The 25976-nt window shown below is 33.3% G+C and overlaps 1 protein-coding gene across 12 annotated transcripts in view; it reads right to left on the bottom strand.

Moving 5' to 3' along the window:
* Positions 1 to 25976, bottom strand: part of ROBO2 (roundabout guidance receptor 2) — a 1241430-nt gene that overhangs the window by 103062 nt on the left and 1112392 nt on the right. For all 12 annotated transcript variants that reach the window (XM_082392595.1, XM_082392596.1, XM_082392600.1 and 9 more), the window contains exons 6-7: positions 23809 to 23936; positions 19277 to 19288 (exon numbers count right to left, since the gene is read on the bottom strand). In XM_082392595.1, coding sequence (XP_082248721.1) covers positions 19277 to 19288; positions 23809 to 23936 — 140 coding nt within the window. The remainder of the gene's footprint in view (positions 1 to 19276; positions 19289 to 23808; positions 23937 to 25976) is intronic.

The raw sequence follows: 25976 nt of genomic DNA, 5'->3' as shown, positions 1-25976 counted from the left end.
CTACAGTTTTTGATTTTTTTTTAAGTAGTTCTCAAAACACAATGGGGAAAGAAAAAGAGCACTATATCAAATGTGAGGAAAGAAGTAAATGTATTCGTAGACACATTTTAAATGTACACTGTAAACCCTCAGCCCCTATACTTGCATAGGAAAATAGATTTGTAATGATATTCTAAAGTTTTTAAGAAAAAACATGGTTTCCCAATATGGTTCTGTGTTTTGAATGAAGAGAGAAAAAGAAGCATTGCATTACTCAAATATCTCCTTCCTGTGAAATCAATCTACTAACAAACATTAATTGTTCTTGTAATATTTGCAAGACAGTGTACTGGGCACAGGGATACGAGAAGGAAAAAAATATGATACCTATTCTCAAACTGCTGATATTCTAGACCAGAGGAGTTGAAGTGTTGAAAATATCAAAGAACTGAAGAGATGGGAATTACATACAAAGATAACTAACAATATAAAGAAACATATGAAAGTGGTTGATTCTATTTAATTCATTTCATTTAGATCAATGAGCATTTGGCAATTACTATGTTCCCCTACTGGGCACTAAAGATACACAGACAAAATCATCTACCCTGCAGCCATGAAGGTACTCATAGTCTAAGAGAAAATACAGAACATGATCATGATGACAACAACAACAGCGAAATTAAAACAACAATTCTCTAAGGCTGTGGTAAGTTCAATGATAGAGGTGCTCTCAGAGCACAGAGGAGAAGCACTTAAATTATAGTACACATCATAAGTGTGATAGGACTTCAGGAGAGAGGGATCCCTTTGTGTTACGGTAGCTGTGAAAGGCTTTATGCAGGAGGTGGACATTATGGAGACTTGGAGGAAGGGGTGGCATTTAGAGAAGTGGAGAAGTGAACATATTCCAAGCAAGGAGCTAACTGAGCAAAGTGTAAGAAGCAAGAACACATCTAGCATACAGTGTGTAATCCCAAAGGAATGGCAAGTCCCCACTGTATAAACAGCATTGGCTACAAAAGATAGATTTGTATCCAGTCTAAGAATGGCCTGAGAAGACAAACTGAGGATTTTATTCTGACTCTTTCTAAGCTGAGGAGTGATAAATGTAAAGCAAAAATTTTGGAAGCTTTAACCCTCTAATGAATGTAGTATATAGATTGTGAGCGAGACAGATCAGTGAATAAAGTAGGCAGTCTGACTGAAGGCCAGTAAAATGGTGTAGGCAAAAATAATGAGACCTAGGTACAAGGAACTCCAGTAGAAAATAAAGAGATGGGGTAAAAATGCTAAGGAAGTTCAGATTTAAATTTGGGGCTAATTATACAGAGAAAGAAGAAAGTGAAAAACAGCAGACTGTGTAACTGGACGTTTTCACAAGGACATCTTCTTCATACTAAAATCCACTCCTGTTGAAGAGAAAACAGCATGTTTATTCTATGACTTTTCTAATCATCTGTTTCCAGTGTAACTCCTGGCTTATACTAGAAAACTTAAGACCAAGAAAAAAACTTTAAAATGAACTCGAATTTTTAGAACCCAGTGTTCATGGCCACAGTCCTAAAATTTGAGCGCTGAAGAATTTTAACAGCAAGCATCATTCGGTAAAGTCCTTTACCCAGAATTCTTTCAGTCCTTTAGGAGTACATAACTGTAGGTCCAAGAACGGAGTAAATGTAGGGTATCCTCAAACATGCAACCAGTTACTCATCCTTACAAGAGTGCTAGCATAGAAACAGCAGCAGCATTTTTTCAAAAAACTCAAGAGATTTGTAGTGGCTTATTTTTTGGTGTCCTATTATACTGCCTCCTAATTCAACACATTCAACACACACCTCAGAGACAGAAGGAATAAATCTACTAAGTGAAATTTTCTTCTACAGCTATAGATAATAGAAGATTCAGTTTAAAAGGATGAAGAACCCAGATTTATGGATCTATTTGAACAGGACGTGATTTATGTTGCCCTGTATTTTTAGGAGATTACTTACTTCTTATGATCTTCTTGTTATTTCTACACAATTCCACTGAATCAGCAGATACATTGATTTTTGTTCCATTTTTTCTAATACGAATGATAGTTTAAATCAACATTACAAAATTACTTTAGGTACAACTCTTAAAACATTGCAGTGTCCATTTTTCAATAGAGATGTGAAACCACCGATAGTTATACCCCAAAATACTTAAGATTGGTCTCTATCATCTGTAATACCTAAGAAAAATTATATACATTAAAAAAATTTAAAGATCAATGTATATTTCTTTACTTCTTAGTAATTCTATGAAAAAAAGTTTACTGCCAACATGGACACTAAGTAAGAAGTACTGAGTAACTTAGCTTGTACCTCATTATCAAAAATAAAAACTAAAATAAAAGTCAATATAGTAAAAATCAGTTAACAGTCTTTGATGAAAATCACATACACAGCTTATTAGTTCATCTGTATTGCTTTGGACCAGAAAGAATTTGAATTGGCTCTCATAACTAGCTAGTAAAACTAGTTAGTAAAAATTTAGAGCCCCATATGAACCATAAAATCCTTCTTTATATAATTTTAAAAATGTAATAACTGAGAATACACATGATTAAAATCATCAGATGAAACATCAAATGAAAGCAATGAAAACATATTTTATAGTTTTAAGCATATTATGCTAACTCTGTTTATCTATCATCTATCTATCTCAGTAAAATTACCATTTGTACTTTAAATATTAAACTATAAACTTCTTAAATTTGATTTTTCAAGCTTTCAAAAACCTTTGGATAGATGAGCGATTTTGTAAAATGCTTTGGAATCCAGATCCTACAATTTTAACACAGCTGCTAAAACATAACCCCCAAAATAAGGACTGGCGAATAACCACATCTATCAATCCACTTTCTGAAAAAGATATGATTCATCTATTTACTCGTTCAAAAATGTATTGACTGGCTACAAACTATGATACATTCTGCTTGGTACAGGAGATAGAAAACAGAATAAAAAATTGTTCATAGCCTATGGCAGAGACTTCCTATTAAATGAATAAATAAAAACAAATACAGCAGAATATGATTTGTATAATAATAGAAATATGCAGGGGGCATCAGGGGAAAAAGTGTGGAAGTGCACAAACTAGATCAAGTAACTGCTGAGGAAAAAAGAGGAAAGATGCCAGGAGATGGCTATGTTTGAATTGTGCTTTGAAGCACAAGTAAGAGTTCATGAGATGGAGAGGACTCAGGTCACCTGGGACAGAGAGAGGCAGACACAGGCAGAGACCTGTGGAAGCAGATGTGCTGGGAGGATATAAATGATTTTAAAAATAAAATCAGGGATGCAGAAGTGACATAGGTAGGGTGAGATAATTTATGCTAAAGGAGCTTAAATTTTGCCCTAGAAAGTATGGAGATCTTTTCACAGATGCTTATGCAAGAAAGATATAATAAGGTTGTGTTCTAGAAAGAATGCTCTTCCTAAAAGAGAAAAGGCAGATATGAGGCTGAAAAATCTTAGCAAGTTGGGACAGCAAATCCAGTTGAGAATTGCTATATTCATAGTAGCACCTAAATATAATATTTTATAAGAATTCTTAAAGGACAAAGAAATTCTGCAATATCACAGTGCAATATTTACCACTGATGATACAATCTAAAAGACCAGGATATCAAAGTTTCTTGAGTTTTTACTCAGTAATGAAGTTTTAAAGACTAGTAACGAAATGCTATCAGCATTTGTGTTATTCATGCTATGAAATATCCTTTCATGTGATGTTTATATATACTGTACTTTTATTCCAAGTTATTATAAATACACTGTATTTCTAATGTACCAAATTGCTTCTTGTCACCCAAAATTAAATCACATTGATCTTGCTGAAACTAGAATCACCTTTTCATTTTTAAAATTAAAAAATAAAGATATTAAAGCATTTAACAAAGCAAAAGATTTTAAAAGTATTCAAGTCTCTGAAAATGTACATTTTTTCTTATTGTCATCTGAAGTTGAGCCACCAAAACCAACTGCATCAATCACTTTTACTTATGTAGACTCTCCTTCTCTGCCCAAGACCTATACTGTAATCTTCTGTGAAGGGATATCAGCTGAAGGAATTTATTTTTGAGGTTTTAAAATGAAAAACTGCATCAATAATTCTTCTGATAACACTTCACAGTTTCAGTATTTCTGCCAGGTGGCAGTGAAAATGGTTTGAAAAGACAGTACTTGGCCGATGGCACCAATGGGAGGGAGTAGGCAGAGAGGTGGCATTTTATCAACACAGCACGATAGCACAAAGTGTGCTATACACAAAATGGATTTTCTATGATGGCTCTCATTAAATATGAAAAAACACAACTAGGTCCTCAGGATGACAATCCAAAACACATATTTAAACCCAATGTGAATTAAAGAGTTTGAGTTATAAACTCCAGAAGAATATGCTAGTTATAGAAATGGCAATTCTCATATATTTCTAAGACAGAAGACTACAAAATACATATTTTTTATGTCTTCTCTAAAACCTGAAGCATTAGACAAATCTCTTGTAACTATGATGTAACGACCGACTTGCTTAACCTATTAAGGGATGATACTTTATTGCTTCAGCTATAACAAGAAATGAAATGAAGAAAACAGAGTGGCACAATTCAATGTTCAATTACACATGTACTAGTTAAAAACAATAGCTCCTTAAGAAAAGTACCTAGTGTGATTTCCAGAGGACTAGACCCAGATATAAAAAGGTCAATTAAGATTAGAGGTTTGTCTCAACGGTGAAAAACTGAAACCATTTCCTCTAAGATCAGGAACAAGACAAGGTTGCCCACTCTTACCACTATTATTCAACATAGTTTTGGAAGTTTTAGCCACAGCAATCAGAGAAGAAAAACAAATAAAAGGAATCCAAATTGGAAAAGAAGAAGTAAAACTGTCACTGTTCGAAGATGACATGATACTGTACAGAGAGAATCCTAAAGATGCTACCAGAAAACTACTAGAGCTAATCAATGAATTTGGTAGAGTAGCAGGATACAAAATTAATGCACAGAAATCTCTTGCATTCCTATACACTAATGATGAAAAACCTGAAAGAGAAATTAAGGAAACACTCCCATTTACCGCTGCAACAAAAAGAGTAAAATACCTAGGAATAAACCTACCTAAGGAGACAAAAGACCTGTATGCAGAAAACTATAAGACACTGATGAAAGAAATTAAAGATGATATAAACAGATGGAGAGATATACCATGTTCTTGGATTGGAAGAATCAACATTGTGAAAATGACTATACTATAGGATTCAGTGCAATCCTTATCAAACTACCAATGGCATTTTTCACAGAACTAGAACAAAAAATTGCACAATTTGTATGGAAACACAAAAGACCCCAAATAGCCAAAGCAATCTTGAGAAAGAAAAACGGAGCTGGAGGAACCAGGCTCCCTGACTTCAGACTAAACTACAAAGCTACAGTAATCAGTATGGTACTGGCACAAAAACAGAAATATAGATCAATGGAACAGTATAGAAAGCCCAGAGATAAACCCACGCACATATGGTCACCTTATCTTTGATAAAGGAGGCAAGAGTATACAATGGAGAAAAGACAGCCTCTTCAATAAGTGGTGCTGGGAAAACTGGACAGCTACATGTAAAAGAATGAAATTAGAACACTTCCTAACACCATACACACAAAAAAACTCAAAATGGATTAAAGACCTAAATGTAAGGCCAGACACTATCAAACTCTTAGAGGAAAACATAGGCAGAACACTCTATGACATAAATCACAGCAAGATCCTTTTTGACCCACCTCCTAGAGAAATGGAAATAAAAGCAAAAATAAACAAATGCGACCCAATGAAACTTAAATGCTTTTGCACAGCAAAGGAAACCATAAACAAGACGAAAAGACAACCCTCAGAATGGGAGAAAATATTTCCAAATGAAGCAACTGACAAAGGATTAATCTCCAAAATTTACAAGCAGCTCACTCAGCTCAATATCAAAAAAGCAAACAACCCAATCCAAAAATGGGCAGAAGACCTAAATAGACATTTCTCCAAAGAAGATATACAGATTGCCAACAAACACATGAAAGGATGCTCAACATCACTAATCATTAGAGAAATGCAAATCAAAGCTACAATGAGGTATCACCTCACACCAGTCAGAATGGCCATCATCAAAAAATCTACAGACAATAAATGCTGGAGAGGGTGTGGAGAAAAAGGAATCCTCTTGCACTGTTGGTGGGAATGTAAATTGATACAGCCACTATGGAGAACAGTATGGAGGTTCCTTAAAAAACTAAAAATAGAACTACCATACAACCCAGCAATCCCACTATTGGGCATATACCCTGAGAAAACCATAATTCAAAAAGAGTCATGTACCACAGTGTTCATTGCAGCACTATTTACAATAGCCAGGACACGGAAGCAACCTAAGTGTCCATCAACAGATGAATGGATAAAGAAGATGTGGAACATATATGCAATGGAATATTACTCAGCCATAAAAAGAAATGAAATTGAGTTATTTGTAGTGAGGTGGATGGAGTTAGAGTCTGTCATACAGAGTGAAGTCAGAAAGAGTAAAACAAATACCGTATGCTAAGAGATATATATGGAATCTAAAAAAAAAAAAAAAAAAGTGGTTCTGATGAACCTAGGGGCAGGACAGGAATAAAGACACAGATGTAGAGAATGGACTTGAGGACACAGGGAGGGGGAAGAGTAAGCTGAGACGAAGTGAGAGTAACATTGACATATATACACTACCAAATGTAAAATGGATAGCTGGTGGGAAGCAGCTGCATGGCCCAGGGAGATCAGCTCATTGCTTTGCGACCACCTAGAGGGGTGGCATAAGGAGGGTGGGAGGGAGACGCAAGAGGGAGGGGATATGGGGATATATGTATACATATAGCTGATTCACTTTGTTATACAGCAGCAACTAACACAACATTGTAAAGCAATTATACCCCAATAAAGATGTTAAAAAAAAATTAAGGAAATTTTATCAAGAAACTAAATATAAGACCTAATAAAATAAAAGGTCTTAGAAGAAGACACAGGAAAAAAAAAAAAAAGATTAGAGGTCTGGTACTGTTCACCCAAAACTGTGTTTTTGAGAATTTAAATACAATGCGCAGTAAATTAGATTTGATTTCTGCTAAGTTATGCTTTGATACTGCATTCAGCCCAAGCTGGCTTCAATCAAAGTCACACTACAGCTCTGTTACGCTAATGCCCGCTGCCGTGAGTGAGTGGGTGATATGGAAATCAGATGGCTGAACACGAGTAGGAAGCATAGGCCTTGCGTGAGGTGGGCTTGGAGATGTGGGATGGGGAACCCTAAAGGTTATCACATCGTGTTCAGAGTTGTTTTTACAGGAAAATATGACTTTCCATGGCAGACATGAACATGGAGACAGTCATGAAGAATTTGCATACATTAATATGTGATAGAGTGGTTATAGGCACACCCAGCAGCTCTTCCTTTGGGTACAATTTTGCACCTGAGTGAATAAGCTTCTTCTTCTGTAACAATAAACATTATGAACTTTGTATCCTAAACTCAAGTATAAAATTTTTTTCTATTTAATATTGTTTGCTTGTTAAATTATAATATATTCTATAAGCATATTTGAAACAGACATTCTTCCATCATTTGCTTGTTTTAAAGATATGCAAGTTGAAAACTGCTTAATACAACAACAATAATTAAAATTAATTGAGTGCTTATTAAGTGCCAGGAGGTGTGTTAAACCATCCAGAGGCATTATCTCATTTAATATCCAAAGAGCCCTATGTCTTAACTTCTATCATTATGATGTAAAGACCAGAAAATTGAATCTCCTGAAGGCTTTTAAAGATTAAATCAATAGATAGGAAGAAGGACTTGACTTCTGATCTATCTGATATAGTTGGAACTCTTAAACACATATGGTTTACTTCAAACCATATGACTAACTGAGAATCTGTCATGTCTATTACCAAACTGAAGGGTAAGAATGATATGCTATAATTTCCAATATGGTATAATGTTGTTAAAATCATAACATGTTTTTCCTAAATAATTGCTTTTATTGTTAAAGTACATAAAACCTATAATCTTGCTCTTTCTGCGCCACCTGTAAGTACAACCTTTCTTAAGTATACTTATTTCAAGTGATTCTTTATTCAAAAACCTACAGTGCTTTTTCTATTGCTTGCCATTGCAATGCTTGCAAATCATTCTCCTCTGTGTAGCATTTTGTCTTCCATCAGTTGGCCCAGGGTTTTACCATCCTGATGCTCACCTGTCCCTAAACTAGCTCCAACATTTCAGCAGACCAGTCTACTTTCAATCACTTGCATGCGTATTTGCTTGTTCTAGTGGTTAATCCATCTTGATGTCTATTATCCTTTGATCCACCTTGTCGACAACGGTTAACCTGAACACACTCTAATCTTGTACTTTTCTTGTGTTCTTCCCACTTAAGGTACTTGCCCTTGCTTGTATTGTCTTGTTTCTCTATTTGTTCCCCCTGTGTGCCTTGATTCTTCTGTTCCATTGTAAACCTTTAGTGGTATGGTGTGCTTTCTACTATTTTGCAATGAAATGGTATCTTTATTTGGCCTGGAAAATCTCCAAATAGTGAACACTAAATAAAATTCTTGATTTAAAGCAGATACTCTCGTTTTCTTCCATCTCATCATACTAAAGAATATGATGCATTCTTACCAGTGACAGTAACTCACTATTATAGTAATTTGGGTGGGGAGAAGTCAAAGAAAATATGTTTGCAAAATTTTCCTAACTGATTCTTATATGCCCCTCTGTAAAGAATGCCCAATACACCAAATGAAAATCTATAACTTAAAGACTATAAATGAGCAGCCAACCACCCCAGAGTGACAAAAACAACATAAAAATGTTTACCAATTCTAAAAGTTCCTGCAAAAAAAATTAGTTAATAGGCTTAGCCTCAGCAACAAGAAATAGCAAAAATTCATTTCATTAACATGAAATGTAGAGCAGGAGCAAGAGATGAATGCTTACTCAGTAATCAGAACAGGCTGGCTTCTAATTGATAAATGATTGTTTCTTCAACTTATTTAATTCTATTGAATTTTTACTATTTAACACTTCACTTGATTTCAAAAGAATTTCTGTTAATAATACTGAAAATGCATAATGTCATAAAAATATTTGATTTGAAACTTATTAACACATAATCCATTTCAGAGGAAGTAATGAATTTATAATGAAAAATATAACTTAGGGATATAGGATTTAAAATGATCATTTTTATAAACCCCACTTAATCACATTTTGTTCATTTGTCACTATTTTTCAGGAATATAAACGATCAAATTGTTAAATTACCTACCTTTCCAATTAATCATTTTCTTACTGAGTCCATGGCAATAACTCTTCTGGATGAGTGCTGTGATTTCTAGCCAGTACCTTACTTCTAACTAATATTAAAAATTCTTATTCCATAACAAAAACCAACATCTATACCTTTTTTCAACAATAATCTAATAATCTCTCTCTCAATATATATGTTTTATATATATACATATATATATATATATATGCTTTCTTAATGTCAAAATGAAAAAGTAAAACTACTGAATAGTCTGTTGTTCTCATAAATATGGAAAGTATAGTGGTCAAAAAAATAAAATGACTGAAATGAATCAAAATCTTTAGATTCTTCATCTATTTAGATTTCATATTCTACTCTCCACCTATGAGAGCCCTCGCATGTACAAACTGCATTCAATCCTTGTATGAGTAAAGACGTGTTCCAATTTTGCAGCTATACTCTTTATATTTTTTAACCACTGCTGTGGAATTTATTGACTGTGGGAAGACTAATTTTTGAAGGTTCATATAATATTGAAAACTAAAAGTAACTCATGGTTGTTCAAAATCGGATGACTAAAGTAGGCCATGAAGCTAGTCAAATGTATTATATAGTATAACTATAAAATAATGTAAGTGGCCTTCTCAACTGACATTTATAATAACTGGGAAAGCAATTCCAAAGAGGGTCAAAGGTACTGAGTTTTGGTGAAAATGTGACATACAAACAAAAAAGTATGTGTATGTTTTGTGATAGTGATTAAAACCATGTTCTTTAATGTATAGTCACAGATAATATGCTTCTCCTTGAAAATGAGCAATGTAAATATAAGAAATGAAATAATTCTACAATTATCTAGAATAAATAGAATGCCTTTGAAAAGGATAAACTCATTTGGTTCAAAATACCCTGCACATTTAGATCTCACTGCAAGCATATAAAAACAGTGTTATAATAAACAGCTCCACCACATAGCCAACTTTTTTTAAATTTTTGAATTTTATTTTATTTATTTTTTATACAGCAGGTTCTTATTAGTTATCTATTTTATACATATTAGTGTATACATGTCAATCCCAATCTCCCAATTCATCACATAGCCATATTTGACCTTAATTTTTTTAAGGCAACATATTACTGGAAAAAATAATAAATAAATAAATAAAATTCTTATTATTTAATAATAATAAATTATTAAATAAATATAAAAATAATAATTTATTATTATAAATTTGTACTAGAAATGAATTCAGATGTTTGTTGGCACTTTAACTCATAATAGCATTTAATTATTTTAAGCAAACATTTACTGGTTTTATATGGTGTCAGGGTCTGAGGGTACTAAAATCTCTGTTCTCTGGAACTTACCGCCTACCAGAGGAAACTCACATGCAAACAATCAATCATGACACAACATGATGAACATGGTAATTGCTGTAATACAGGATGTCCCACCATTACGAGAGTAACTTGACTCAGTCTGTCTCCAACAGTTGGGGAAAGCATTGAAAGAGAAAAAGAGAGAGCGAGAGAGAGATTTGTTCTTTTGAGATTAAGTAAGTAAGAAAGGAAGGGTGTGAGGTTGTTCCTCACAGAGGGAAAAATACATGCATTATGTTAGAGATAGAAGTTTTCCAGACTGCACCAATGCACCATTACCATCACCTGGCTTCACTGACACCTTTAGAAAAGCAGGTAAGTCTGTTTGTTAAACTGAAGGATTATATTGGTGGAACCATGTATTTTTCTGTGTAAAATGGTCTTTACTGGCTTTAGCAAGTCCAACTTAATCCTCTAATGGTATTAAATATTTCTATATTGTAATAAATGAAATAGCTAACTCATAAAGTATCTAAGTTGGATATGTTTACAGATCATTTTAGATTTTATTATATTTCAGATTTGCACTTAAATTATAGGCAAGTACAGAAAATCATGTAACTATAGGAAATCATTCTGAAATCTAACATGCAAATTTCGTAAACTTTTGAATTCTACAAGTTACAAATTAAGAAAAAAATTAAATTTAAACAAATTCTGAATTGTAAATCACATTTTCCCATATTATACTGTCCTTCACCAATCTAGCTTTGCTTCTCTACTTTGCTTTCCGAACTAAAATACTGAGTAGGAAATAAAATAATAAAATTTTGTTTTCTTTAAGGGACTGTTAATTTTCAAGGAAAATACTATTAATTTAAAAACTAATGAATCATTAAATGAGGCAATATTTACATTATTTTTGAAAAAGATCTCATTTCCACCAGCAGAAGAAAAGTAGTTCAAGTAGTGGTGAAAAAAACCCTCTCCAGATACTAACTGGGAAAACTAGAGTTCTCAGTATTGTGGGTAGAAGAGGTTGTAAGTGTGGAGGTGAGGAGGGAAAACTATAGCTTAAAAATGGCTCTTCATGTAAATGGTGAGACAAGACATCCATTTTCACTCACTTAACCTGTCAACTTGCCAGAACTGTCATGTCAGCACTCTAGCTAAACCACAAAGGCTGATCACATCCCATTATCTCATTTTTTTAGAAAAAGACTGCATGAAGATGCCAATCAGAAAAAAAAAGGGGGGAAAGTTGCAAGCAAGGAACAAATGTACTGAAGCTGAAGGGCTGCTTAGTTAACGGAATTTTAATATGCAACTGCAATGTTTCTTAATAACATTAATTACACGCTTAGTAAGGCACCATCCTAACTCATTAGTGCCTTCTTTTCTGTTGTGTTTTATCTCCTACTAGCAGAATGGGGACTATATGATTGGCCTGTTACCATTAATGTTGCTTAATCTTTTTATAGCACTATTTAAAACTGCTTGCATAAACATTTTCTAGGCAAGTATTACCTATGTATGCATATGTGTGTATCAATTAACTGCACCAACATTTGGCGTGCCCCTCCCACATGTAAATGTTATGCTAGACCTAGAGGCAGCAGAAAGATAAATACAACAATGTATTTACTGACAAAGAGCTAATAGTTTTGTAGGGGAGATGAAAATAATAGCCTCAGTGAATCTGGGAAGCCATGTTTGCCATAAGAGATTTAAAAAAGCTTTCAGACGTATTTTAACTCAAAATTTAATTTAATTTGGTAGTTTATATATTTTTAATGAATCTAATTATGTACTATTCCTTTGAGTGACATTTAATATGTTTAAATAAGTAGTGCAGTAATTCAAATGTCATGCATATAATATTTAGGTGTAATGCACATCATGATATATATTTTACAGTATATACATATGTAAATAGATATGATGATATCTTTCTGTCACCAAGTTATTATAACTTATAAAAGTGAAAATTTTTACTTTCTAAGAAGGTGTGACTAAAATATTGATGCTATTTCTTTCTGGCAATAGCCAGTGAAATCTCTTAATACTAATCTCATAATACTGTTTCTAGCCAGAATATTTACATTATTGTGATATTTGATTTATAGTACTTTTAACTACTAAGTTAACAAATTTAGTGTTTATTTTATTTTCATTTGGATAGACCCCAAAATTAATGAGTAATGGAGTAGAGGCTTATTGCTCCACCTTCCTCTATTGAACATAACAAAATAAATGAATAATATGGAAAAACTACCATTGCCTCAAACCACAAATTGTGAAGTACCCCTGCCAAACAAGGTCAAATCTGGAGGAAAATGAGGATGCAAGGTGAGCAACAGCTAGCCCCATCCACAATCCTCTCTCAATGCCAATTTCACAAAAATTTTCTGTCAATACTGTGAGAGCCCATTCCATGATCCTTTGATAGAAAGAAAGGAGATCTAGAGTCAAGAAGGAGACTTGGGAAATATGAGACATGACTTTGCAGATAACCAACTAAAATTAAGAAGTCTGGAGAGAAGGTATTGAAGGAAAGAAAAAGCCAAGCCTACTATGGATGGCGAAAATTTAAGGGGGCCCCCATGACCTTCCCTTCATGGAGTTACTCCCATGGTTATGTTATGTTATGTGACAAAAGGGATTCTGCAGATGTAATTAAGGTAACTAATCAGTTGACCTTAAGATAGGTCTTAGGGACCTTAAGATTAGTTTAGGGATCTAACCCAATCACATAAGACCTTTCAGTCAGGGAATTTTCTCTAGCTGATAGCAGACTGGGAAGTGAGAGAGATACAAAGCAAAGCCCCTGAAGGATTCAAGGGATCACTGCTGACTTTGAAGGCTGTGGCAGCCACGTGCAAAGGTTAGCAAGTGAACTGTGAGCAACTTCTGGCTGGCAGCCAACAAGGAAATGGGGACTTCAATCCTACAACCACAAAGCACTCAATACTGCCAACCACCTGCATGAATTCTGAAGTAGATTATTCTGGAGAGTCTCCAGAGAAGCGCTCAGCCTGATCAACATCTTGATTTAGCCTGTGAGGTGCTAAAAAGAGGACCGAGTTGAGTCTGGTTGGACTTCTGATCTACAGAACCGCGGCCTAAAAAACGGGTGCTGTTTAAGTCGTTCAATTTGTGGTAACGTGTTATGCAGCAGTAGAAAACTGGAATACCTAAAAACCATCTTCATTACAAAGCAGGGAGTATGAAGGAAGATGAAGAGTGTTTCCTATGGAATACAGAGAGCTTGTAACATAAAGTGGTGTGCTGTGTATTACTAGAATCACTAGCTTACCAAGGAGAAAATAGCATATTTTTTGAAAAAATATTCCAGATAAAAGTCCAAGTAGAGGTTACTGAATGACCCTGATACTTTTCACTTTCTCTTCTCCAAACATGTAAACCCTAATTTTCAGCAGTTAACTAGATGATTAATAATCCAATAGGGAATAAAACAGGATCTACATAAAATAAAATAAAGCAAACTGTATATTAACTAATTACTTACTAATTAATGACAGAAAAGAACATAATCAATTAATCAAAGGGAGATAAAGCATTTATATCGCCCAAAAATAACCCAAGGGAACACAGAAATACTTTAGAATAAATAGTTGTCCATAGTCTAAATAGAATTATGTACAACAGGGCCTCTCTTTAAAAAAGAAACAAACAAAAAAAATCTCAAAAAGGGGTAAAGGCATTAAAACACAAGTGAAGAAGAATACTTTGTTCAAGCTTATCAAGGAAGTGAACAAAAAGTTAAAGTAAATTAAAGAAATATATTTTAGAAATAAGAAAAAATGATAACTGCAATTGAAAAAGTTAGGAAGGTGATAAATAGGCATTAAGAAATAATACAATGTGAAAGAATGATGACTTCAAAATTATTATAGAGAAGTTAACAAATATGGAACTGAGACAAAGGAAAGCCAATATAACTGATGTATTTGAGAAAAAGAAGTGAGACAGAAAAAGTATTCAGAGATAAAACAGAAGAAACCATTTTGAAATAGAGTAAATTAAAGGATGAATCTGCAGATTCTAGGGGTTGTGCCGTCCTAGGAACATTAGACACAGGGTGATCAGGCCCAAGGTATAACCCAGCAAAGTTATGGAAGAAGGGAATACATTGGTATTCATATTTGTATTCATAAAATGGTATCCCAGCTGAGGATAAAAATATTCTGTAAGCCTTGTACTTCCCTACAGTACCATTCAATACAAAAACAATAAAACATTTTCACCAAAGTCTGAGAAAAGAAAGTATGACTCAGTAATTTCCTACCTACCCTTCAAATTAGAGGCATTGAACAGACATTGTCAAACACACAAGGTGCTTCCAAAAGAATTAAGTCAGTGACTAAAACCAGCCAAGCATGAGAAGTAACCACTACTGGTTTTTCACTTGAAAAATTAGTATTAGCTAAAGATATTTTAAACGTTTCACATTATGGGAACTCTGTTAGAATATACAAGACAAAATACAATGCATTTTTTAACCTACAATTTAATCAAAACATATGGAGCAATGAAAAATGTGATGCTTAATAAAAATTAAATGGGACACTGCATAAAGTAGCTAATTAGTGCCAGGTGTAGGAAACATCAAGGGCTCCTAGGAGAGAGATGATCACCTCAGGTCATGGGGTAACACCTTGCCCAAACAAGAAAGGCTGAAGAGAATAAAAGTATAGGTTTCCTTCCAAGATACACTCAGGATGCCTTTTGCACAAAAATGGATCTAGACATGAAAGGATTCATATATAATATCCACCTAGTTTCTGATTTTTAAAAAACTGTAATATTTCCAATATTAAGTTGAATTATAATCCAGCACATTAAATTTTCCAAATTTCAAGGTGGGGTGGAGGGTAGGGGTGTTGAAAATACCAGTTGCATTATTTTTAAAGCATTATCTGACTTCTATTTTTTCCTGAATGAATTCTTTCAGTCACTCACTTTTTATTGGATCTTTTGGTGGCCTCAATAAAATGCTTCAGAGCATGTTATAAAAACAACTCCACTTCAACTCAGAAGAGAACTTTCTAAAATGAAGAGATGTTAATTTTTGTGTTTAAACAGTTAAAAGATTGAAAAAATATGTCCCTATAGATTTCTGTTCAGAATAGTGGCTACTTCTTTAAAATAATAATAATAATAAAAGATGGGAATTTTGCCAAAAACGTATATATTTCTCAATACTTATACACTCTTGTGTGGCCAATTATATTCTATAAAAAGAAACATACTTTTGATTTACTAAATTAGGAAATAATTGGAAGTTTCCATAACGTTGTGTATTGTCAATTTGTTTTTGATATTTTAAATGAGTTTCACCTGATATACTCAGTTTTTAGTTTCCATACTGGAGGCAATCACCATCTAGCATATGGTATACATGACACAAAATGGAGCAGGCCTCAGCTTCACAAGCAAGGCAGCTGGTAGATTTGACAGTCCTTTTCCAAATTACTCATTATGTTTTGAGTTGCTGCTAGGAAAAAATGTGTTGCCCATCTCCAAAATAGATGTTCTTTTTTATTTTTAAGCTTGAGAAAGACTTCCAACAGAAAATAAGACAGATGGGTATAGGAAGCAAGATATTTATCTCTATTTAGACCCTTTTCTTCTGTCAGTTCCCTCATCAAAAGAGTCTTCCAAACAAACAAATGAATATTTCAGCATTCAGACTTAACTCTGTCCTAGGATGTACTTTTGCTCTCATATAAAGAATGCCTTTGGAACAGTAAAAAGTCAAAACCACAAGAAGGGATGGTGGATTTTTAATGATCAAAGTGGCATTTGTCTAGATTTTGTGGTAAAGAGCAACTAGGGAAGTTAGATTCCAGGACTCTTTCTGAGGTGTTGATGACATTGCAGATGAGGAAGTGAAATCTGGAGACTACTTTGCTCCATTGGCAAGTATGTAATTGTTTGCTTTCAGTAGGACTTCCCACATTGATGATCCTCAAAATCAAGAGTTTTCTTACACTCTCAAAAGTACAAGCAAGAAGGTGTTTATTCCAACTGTAAATTGCATAGAGTTTCCAATTCTTTGACTCAAATGCAGCTTGTAAGAGTCATCCAGTTTGGTGGTTTAAAATGATTTCTAAATTGGCTTTCCACACAGACAATCAAGTTTCATCTGGTATGTAATGTAGTGATTGGTTTCTGAATCTGTAAGTATTCCAGAATATGCATATATTTCTAATTTTCTTTTAAAAGCTTTAGACAGGAACTACCCCTTGAACTTTCTCTAAATTTTACATAGTTGGTACATAGTTCTTCACATAATTTATACTAGAATCAAAAGATGGATTTTTCTCCCCCTTCGGTGGTTTCTACTTTGTAGAATGCTGATTATGCTATTGCTATGAGCTTCAAAGTTAAAAAACTTTTAGTCTAGTAACAAATATTAATGTAGTTTTCTATTATTTGAATATTTAATTCATGATTTTACTTAATTTGTAGCTTCTCACCTTACAACAAAAGTTGGCATATCTATACTCCCTGAATTAAAATTGATGTAAAAAGTTGATGCAAAGAAAAAGCAGGCTAATTTCCTCATTATCAGTCTCTTCTTTGGTGATCCAATACGAGCATATCAAACATTCAGTTTCCCAAATTAATAGTAGTTGTCAAGTTTAAAGTATAGTTCTTCATATTTCTGAGCACTGTCATAAGCCATTTAAGAAAGATTTATGAAATGACAGACTTTCCCAGAATAAAGTACAATGTGTCAAGAAGCTATTCTTTAGTTCCAGTCCAATGGGAATTTAAGAAATCATTTCAAAAAAGAATAAAAGACAGAAATAACTTGTGAAATGCCTTGTAGGCGACAAATATATCTCAATACTCTGTGTATATCACATTTTCTAAACAAGGTATATTTTTATTCATGAGTTTTAATATATTGGAAATTATTAACATATTGTCCTATATTCCGGGAGCTTGTGGAATAATACAAATCAAGCGGTCATGGTTTATTGGCATAAGGCCTCTATATATAAAGATCTATAATTTAAATGTGATTTTTCCTGTTAATTTATGAAGTTATTATCTTATTCTTTCCCATTTACTTCTTAATTTTAGATGTCATACCATAGATATGTAAAGTTATTATTAATATGAATTCTTACAAATGCAAAAAAATTAAAAACTATAGTATATTCTTTAATTTTCTAACAGCATCAATTGTAAAAAGCATGATCAATTTAATAATTGTGTTTTAAGAAAAAATGCCTGCAGTTTATGTTCAAATTGATCATAAGCCACAAGTATACTTCAAAAATACTGAAATGTGAAATAATGTATGTCTCAGAAACTAGGAACGTGTTAACAAATGTTGGCATACAAAACTTTTTCACATATATGATCAATTTTGAACTCAGTTCATTCCTATAGCAGTTTTGATACGTCAGGGCTTTTCTCTCCATTTTATAGAGGAAGTGATTGGGGATTAGGGATGTTGAATAACTGACAAAGGAAGTACTGCTCAGAAATGGCAGAGCAGAAATTCCGATTGGGAAGCCAAAGTTCTATTTATTGTATTTGCTATCCATATAAGAGTACATTACATAACAATAATGTTTGTGAATGTTTCAACCAACGGGGGAAAGATGTTATGAGTCTGGATGACTACACATCAAATGTCAACAATGTCAAGCCAGTATAATAAGAAAGCTTTTGAAGTTAGGTGGACCATTTATAAAGCTGTGTCAAATTGAATAACTTATTAAAGTGTCTCTTGGTATATTAAAGAAGCAATGTACTAGATTAATTTATTCATTCACCCACCCATCCATTTATGCATATATCTATTTATTTACTTATAACACAATTACCAAGATTTCTTTTATTCAAACACATTTCTTGGTAGGTTAAGCAAAACTTTAAAAGAGATGCAGAAAGTTTATCAATACATTGGAAAATATTTTATTTTTGTTTACAAATAATTACCACTTAAATTACTGCAAGCGCAAGCTGTTAACTTCAGTTTTGCAAAGCCAAATGAAGAATAAGATATATTCAAACAACTTTTCATGCCAAAGAACACGGCTCACCCTTCCCTTTTCCTCTTAGTGTAAGCATCAACTTACAGTAACTTGAAGCATTCTACTAAATTTTAAGTAGGCATGCAGATAATAAGTATGCAGCAGTAAAAAACACCCTTACAGAGCGGAGACTCTAAGCAGCTTAAAATAAAAGTGCATAAAATAATAGAACTTCTTAATTTAGTTCATAATCTTTTATATTAATGAATATCAAACATAACTAATAATTGAATATTTTATACACACAAGAAAAAGGAAGTATTGTATTTTTCTCAAGAAAAGTTAGAAATTTATAATATTCATCATTCATATATTCTTTTACAAGAATATTGTTACCTATTAATTGCTAAGTAGCAAAAAGCCACTACAACATGGTTTAGTAAAGTGATGAAAAAGTTAGGAGCAACTTTTACAGCAGACAGTCCCTCAAGTAATATTTTAACAGGGGTGAACAAATGTATTTCATTCAGTCATATCCTACTATGCATGAGCTATGAAGCATTGTACAAAGCCATGCGAAATGGATAGAAGGATGGCTACTTACCAACAGGGCGAGCTGTAGACATTACAATGGTGTGGTGAGAACATAAAAAAGAAATTAAAAAAAAAGAAAGAAAAGAAAATTATCAGAATGCATGATGTGTAATGTTACATTTAAGTATGGACAGTAGGGTGATTTCTAGTCTCATTATTCAAGTATGAACAGGATGTCCTAGTTTGATAAAAACTGAATGTAATTATAAATAGAACTCTAAGAAAATAATTACTTTGCACACCGAGATTAACTCTAAGCAATTTGAGAGATACTTTACATAAGGTCTTATTGTCATCATCATTTACTCTAGTTATTATTTCAAAGATCTTTTTAGAGTTAAACAGCCTTGTGTTACCCCAAAGTTAAGAACCTGATGAATATAACTATTCAAGTCACAGACTAGCAAATGTCATGTCAATAAAAGAAGGCCTTGCTGTCTGATTTAAATAGCAATTGGATTTTAAGCATGGTTAGTCAGAACCATTACAAGGACTACAGAAAAGCCCCTGATGCTGCGTTTCAGCCAGTAATAAGTTAAGATCACATCACTTTTCATCCGTGGACAGGGTAGATGAAAATATAATAGATAGGTTGGAACATCCTTAGAGATTTCAACTGAGTAGCTCTCTAACTACTGTTAAGCTATTTTCTTTTTTTGGCGGAGGGCAGGAAACAATGACTGACAAATAGATTCTTGTTCATACTGAGAATGGCTTTCAAACTGCTGCTTCAACAAATTATTATTTTTTTTTATTATTCTATAACTTTCAATCACTAAAATCAGTTGTCATAGACTGCCCCCTTTTTTTAGTGCACAGAAACTGTAAGAGACACACATGGGCTTAATAATACTTTCTTTAAAAAGAATAATGCCAAATCAATTTAGATAGTAAACCACTTTATATAAAAGCAATGGACAAATATAAAACATATGGTTCCATTTTCAAAGGAAGAAGAAATAGATTTAGTAGCATTTGAACTTTTATTAAATCTTACATTTCAAAATATAAATTTATTCAGGAAAGAAGTGTTTCACCCATACCCCAGTGGGTAAAGCTCCAGTGTGAATACAATGTAACTCTCGAACTTATGAGTAGTTTTGTCTTGATGACTTGTTGGCATGGTGAGATAGATATAGCCATTGAAACAATATTTATAGACCTTCATTCACTCAACAAATACATCACAATTCTAGTTCTGTGCAATCTTTGAAACTATATTGGAGTTTCTTCTCTATGAGATTCATGGTCTTAGAATATTATTCACAATTAAAGGGGGGGTAATACAACTCAAAGAAGACTAAAGCAATTATAGCAGCTGAATGAAAATTCTGGCTTAGTGAAACTCTAGTGTGTCCTACAGTCTATAGTGGGTTTACTATAGCAAGAGGGAGAAAGTAAGTTGAACTATGCACAATAATTTCTTTCTTTTTTTGCGGGGGGGGGGGGCACAAAAATAACAACTAAGAACAAAACAGACTAACATAATGAAGTTGTGCCTTATTCTAACTGATGAGATTTCTCTTGATTTTGCCAATGTCTAGTAGTAAAAGTACTTTGTGTTTCACTTTTGAATTTGCATTTTTCAGGTGTCACCTCCAGCTGAATCTGAAACATAATGTTTCCTTTAGAAACAAAAAGGCATTTTGAGTCTATGATTGTAAAGAGAGAAAAGGAAAAAAACATGGTGAGAAATCTTGTTTTAAAGAAATAAAATATATTTCTTAGTCTAGGAAAATTCCAAAAAAATTAAAGCTTTATTGCTCTAGAACCAAGATAGTTTTCCCAATGAAGCCTTGATTTATGCAAAGCCAATTTAAGCAACTGAAAAATGGGAAAAAAATATGTTTACGAATATGCAGTTTGTGTTCACTCATTTTGGAGCCACTTTAAAAAAGTTCTATTAGATCATGAAATATTTGATTAGAATATAAATGCTAGGAGGCTTATTATTGTCTAGCAATATTTCTTTCGAATTTTATGTTTGTCAAGTCAGCAAAGGGAGCTACTTGCTGTTAAGTTTAATTTTATACTCTATTTTCACCATATTTCTGAAGTGGAAAACAATTGAGTAAGTCTGTTTCAGATTGTGATTATAAAACTTCTTTTTCTTTTCCCAAATTGGCTAAAGTGAATATCATGATAAAATTGTAGCAGAAACATCACAATAAAACTTGTCTTTGTAACATAGCAACATTTCATCCTGAAAAAAAACCCAGCAGGTGGATGTTTTCAAAATCAGCAAATTAAACTAAACTGTGTCCCTGCATTAAATGGATGAAAATGGATGTGGCCTCTTGGGTCAGTTGACCCTGTTCTAATAAAACAATCCAGAGAAGGGCTGAACATTTCATTTATGTGCATAGAAAAACGAGTGTAAAAAAAATAAGCCGTAGATAATATGTTTTTTTTTTCCGTTAACCTCTTAGTATGAGAAATCCCAACCGCTTTTCCTAATGGTAAAAAGTATTTTTAAACAATTTTTACTCCACATTCTATTATATTATGGAGATTTTCATTCTTTAACCCTGTTTTTGAGGTTTCAGTCTTAGATGAAATGCATACTACACAGATTAAACGCTCTAATCTATTTACAGGACACAGATTAGGGGAGAGACCATTAAGGTTTGCTGATTTAAAAAAAAAAATCCTATTGAAAACAAACAACTCTTTCTATTAGTTTTGTAAATTAGCTTCAAACATCCATCCAGGAGTAGCATGCTTTGTTAAATGAAATGGTAAACCTGAAACTTTCAACAAATTATGAAAACAATTAGCTGGGAAAGATTTTAAAGCAAACAGACCACTTCAAATCTCATTCATCCAAGCATTCAAGTATAAAAGGAACCCTGCTGCTTCTACAAACAAACAACTCCTGGCATTTTCTCACCATTTGTTTAGTCAGCAAATATTTTTTTGAGGGGAACACTTCTTGGTTAGTTGTTTATTTTCTTTTTCCACTTACTTTAGAAAAAACAAACAAACTTTGGGGGAATTATGGTCAAGTGAATTGCTTTTGCAAAGGACTGACTAGATAAAAGCAAACAAATATACATAAATATATAATCACGTACCAGAAAATGTAGGTTAACTATACTAAAGTGTCTTACAAATCAGATTTTGATCATATATTATCAGTATATATATTCAATTGGTGTATCATCATAGCTTTTTGTGATCTGTTAACTAATGAGGAATGAAAATCTTTTTAAGCAACTAGCTTGCTAATTTTGTCTAAGTTTATTTTATATCTAAGTCCACACTAGAATATCTGGATGGGGGAAAAATGGATTAAGTGGAATAGTAATGAAGTGATTGAGAAGTCTGGAACTCACCAGTTTTTTTTCTAGGTATCCAGAGTAAATGTCTCCTAATATTTACCTGGAGGAAGGTTTTTTTTTTAAATGATATGATGCCCAAATCATACATCTGGCAAAAATCATTTTTCTTACCAGCTAGAGGACCAGTCTGAGAATCCCTGACACACTTCTTGCCAATCCAAATTCCTCCAAGACTTTCTCCTAATCTTATGAAAACTTCTGCAAGCAAAGCTGCACAAGGCTAAGAGGTCTGACTAAACAGGGTGAGATGCAAGTGAGACATGGATATAAACATGCAGCCAGCTTCCTTATCACGAGGGATGGGAGGAGGAGGCATCAGTTAAGGTACTGGAAGAAAGGCTGAAAGACAGAGCAATGGCTGTACTTGCCTATCTCTGAAGTTCTGTGAGTGTAAACAATGCCATGGGTAATATCTACCTGGCGAGAGTAAGCGTAGCTGTGTACTTGGTACTACTTGGTACCGTGGGCTATATAATTCACTCACGTGGATCAACATGCACCACCAGGAAGATAGTTAATTCATTCTAGTTCACTGCAGGGTTAAGTAATGCTTTCTTTCACTTATAAGCAATTGCAGGGAGTCTATAAACGAACATTATTCCATGACTGAGAAAGTGCATGACACCCAGAAAGTGAAAGTTATTACAGGAGCGGCACTGACTATTTCAATTTTTTAAGGCGAATGAACTTCACAAATCACTCTCTAAATCAGATTTTCTCAACATGGGAGCTCCTTTGTGTCCGTTTTTCACCTTTGGAAGCAGTGTTAGCTTTTTCAGATTGCTTTTTGAATGCTGAAATAAAAAAGAATTTCAAAAAAAGTCTACTAGTATAAAGTGACAATCTAGTAAACAGAAAACCAAGTACCTTTGAAACTAGTGACATTAAAAAGCAGTAAATAGTTCAAAACATTGGAAACATAAAAGATTAGTGCAAATCTTTCCTATTTTTAAGATTTACTTTTAAACTACATTAGTTATTATTTATTAAATAAAAATTAATCACTTCAAATGATCATCCCTTCAAACCCAAATTTGAAAGTAATTTTATTTCAACTAAAAATAGACAGGACACAAAATCTAGGCATTTTAATGTAATAATAAAACAGGGTAAGCTATTATTTTGATTGTGAGTTCACTTACCAATTTAACCAAATATTAGCCTGCTGGTTCAATTGTATTTCACATCTTAAGGCTCTTACCTCGGACTGTGAGGGTAGCAGAAGCTTCCACTTTTCCAACCCGATTCTCAGCAATACACATATATGTGCCTTCATCTGTACTCATGGCCTTTTTAATTCTCAGTGTGTAATCATCTTTGATGTCATACCTGTGTAGAATATGAATTGGTTTTATTAAATAACATTGATTATATTTAGATAACACTAAGTATTCACCATCATTTTTCTCTTTTATACTGTATTTTACCTAAAATAACATACACACACACACACACACACAACGTTCAGTCATAAAGTGCAATTGCTTAGATTAAAGGTACTGCTGATAAGATCATTAATTTTGTATCTTATCTCTAGCTGCTTGATTATCAATTACCGATAATTTAGATATGTATACAACTCTGGCTGCATCAAAACTATCAAAGGCATTATTAACACTCTGACTTTTTTGGTAGCTCTTAGATAGTAAGAAAACTGTATATTTCAGTTTCTTGGTGAGTTATATTTTGTAAGTTACACTGCATTCAAATATATGATTTATTTTTTAGGCACCTTGACTATAATAGAGCTGAAATATATTAAAGGAGAAAATTCTCTTATTTGTTGGCAAATTGACAAAAGAGACATTGGCTAAAAGAATTAAGAAGGGGTAATCCTTTTTTAAATTAGCAATATTAACTTTTAAAACATCAACATGCCTTGGAGTGATTTCTGGAAATGCACGTCCTCGGCTCTTTCACAAATATTTATCGTCACACTTCTATTTTTTAACAAGTACACTAACATACTAGTTCAGAAAAAAATTCTAAAATTTTAAAATGAATTTTTTAAGAGCTTGCATAAGAATATGCTCTTACTAGATTCTCAGAAATGATACAAATTAATGAAGAAGTTATCTTTACATTCTTTTCATATCTGATTTTTCTTCTTGATTTTCACTGATGGTCTTTGTTATTTCACACACACATTGTTGCAATAGCTTCTGGTTGATCACACTGACTGTCCTCCTCATACATACCACACAGTTAAAGCTATATTTCCAAAATATTACTTTAATTGGTTCTGTCTGCTTACAACTAGCTGTGACTTCCTATTGCTTTCAGGACCAAAAAAAAACTTTTTAGGCTTGCACTGAAGATTATTATAATCAGATTTCTTCTACTTCTAGCTAGTTATAAAAGAATAACACAGCTTAACATTATTACGAGCTGAGACATGGACCTAATAAAAGTTCTGTTTTACAGAACTCTGCAAGACAGAAATCAAGTGTCTATGAACCAAGCACGCCAACTAAACGTAACTATCCTTGCTCCTCCAGCCTCCAGTTATGGTGGTTACTTTTCTGTCCGCATGTTTTGGGTTAAACTTCTGCTGATTTACAATGTCCTAAGTCATGAGGCAAGCCTTATCTTCCACTACTCTTGTTTGAAGCCATCCATTGCCACACTAGAAAATGATGATTCTTCTCTCCTCAGAACAAAACAAAACAAAACAAACAAAAAAACAAAACCAACCCCACAAAGCAAACAAAAAAACTTATTGCTACACCAATCATTCTGCACTTGCTCACATTTTGATTTGTCTATTTTGATAAAGGCAGAGATCCTGTCTGCTTCACTCACTGCTATATCCAAAACCCCAACACAGAGCTTTTAACATCCAGTAGCATAACCAAGTGGTTAAGAGCACAGACTCTGGTCTTTGAGATTTTTAAATAATCTCTCCAACTTCTTGTTCACTCTCTTCTAACAACATGGCCCTTTTTCCCTTGCTCAACATAACAACCTAATTACCACTGTGTCTTTGTACTTCTCTTGTAACTTCAGGGGATTCCCTTCCCCTACAGTCTTCATTGCTGATCATTCTTGACTTTCAAGATAACCCAAATATTTCCTCAAAGATGTTTTCTTGCCCAAACAATGTAAAGTAGCCCTGTACCCACCAGTTACATTTTAAAATTACTTTTACTTGTTTTTATTCTTTGTTTTCATATTTTTTGTTTGTTTTAGTACTTTTTATCTTCTTCAGAGCACACACCTCTATCAAATTTTGTTTGCTTGTTCATTGTCTTCCTAGTTTCCAAGGGCATTTATGCTCCATGAACAATAATTGATTCTCTCTTGTTCCAAACTATATACTCTGAAGCCTACCAAACAGCACCTGAGATCTTGGATGTGCTCAATGAATGC

This window comes from Balaenoptera borealis (genome assembly GCF_965194805.1).
Source record: "Balaenoptera borealis genome assembly, chromosome: 5".
Taxonomy (NCBI): Eukaryota; Metazoa; Chordata; class Mammalia; order Artiodactyla; family Balaenopteridae; genus Balaenoptera; species Balaenoptera borealis.
The sequence above is the reverse complement of the archived record's forward strand: the minus strand, read 5'-3'. Positions and strand labels throughout refer to the sequence as shown.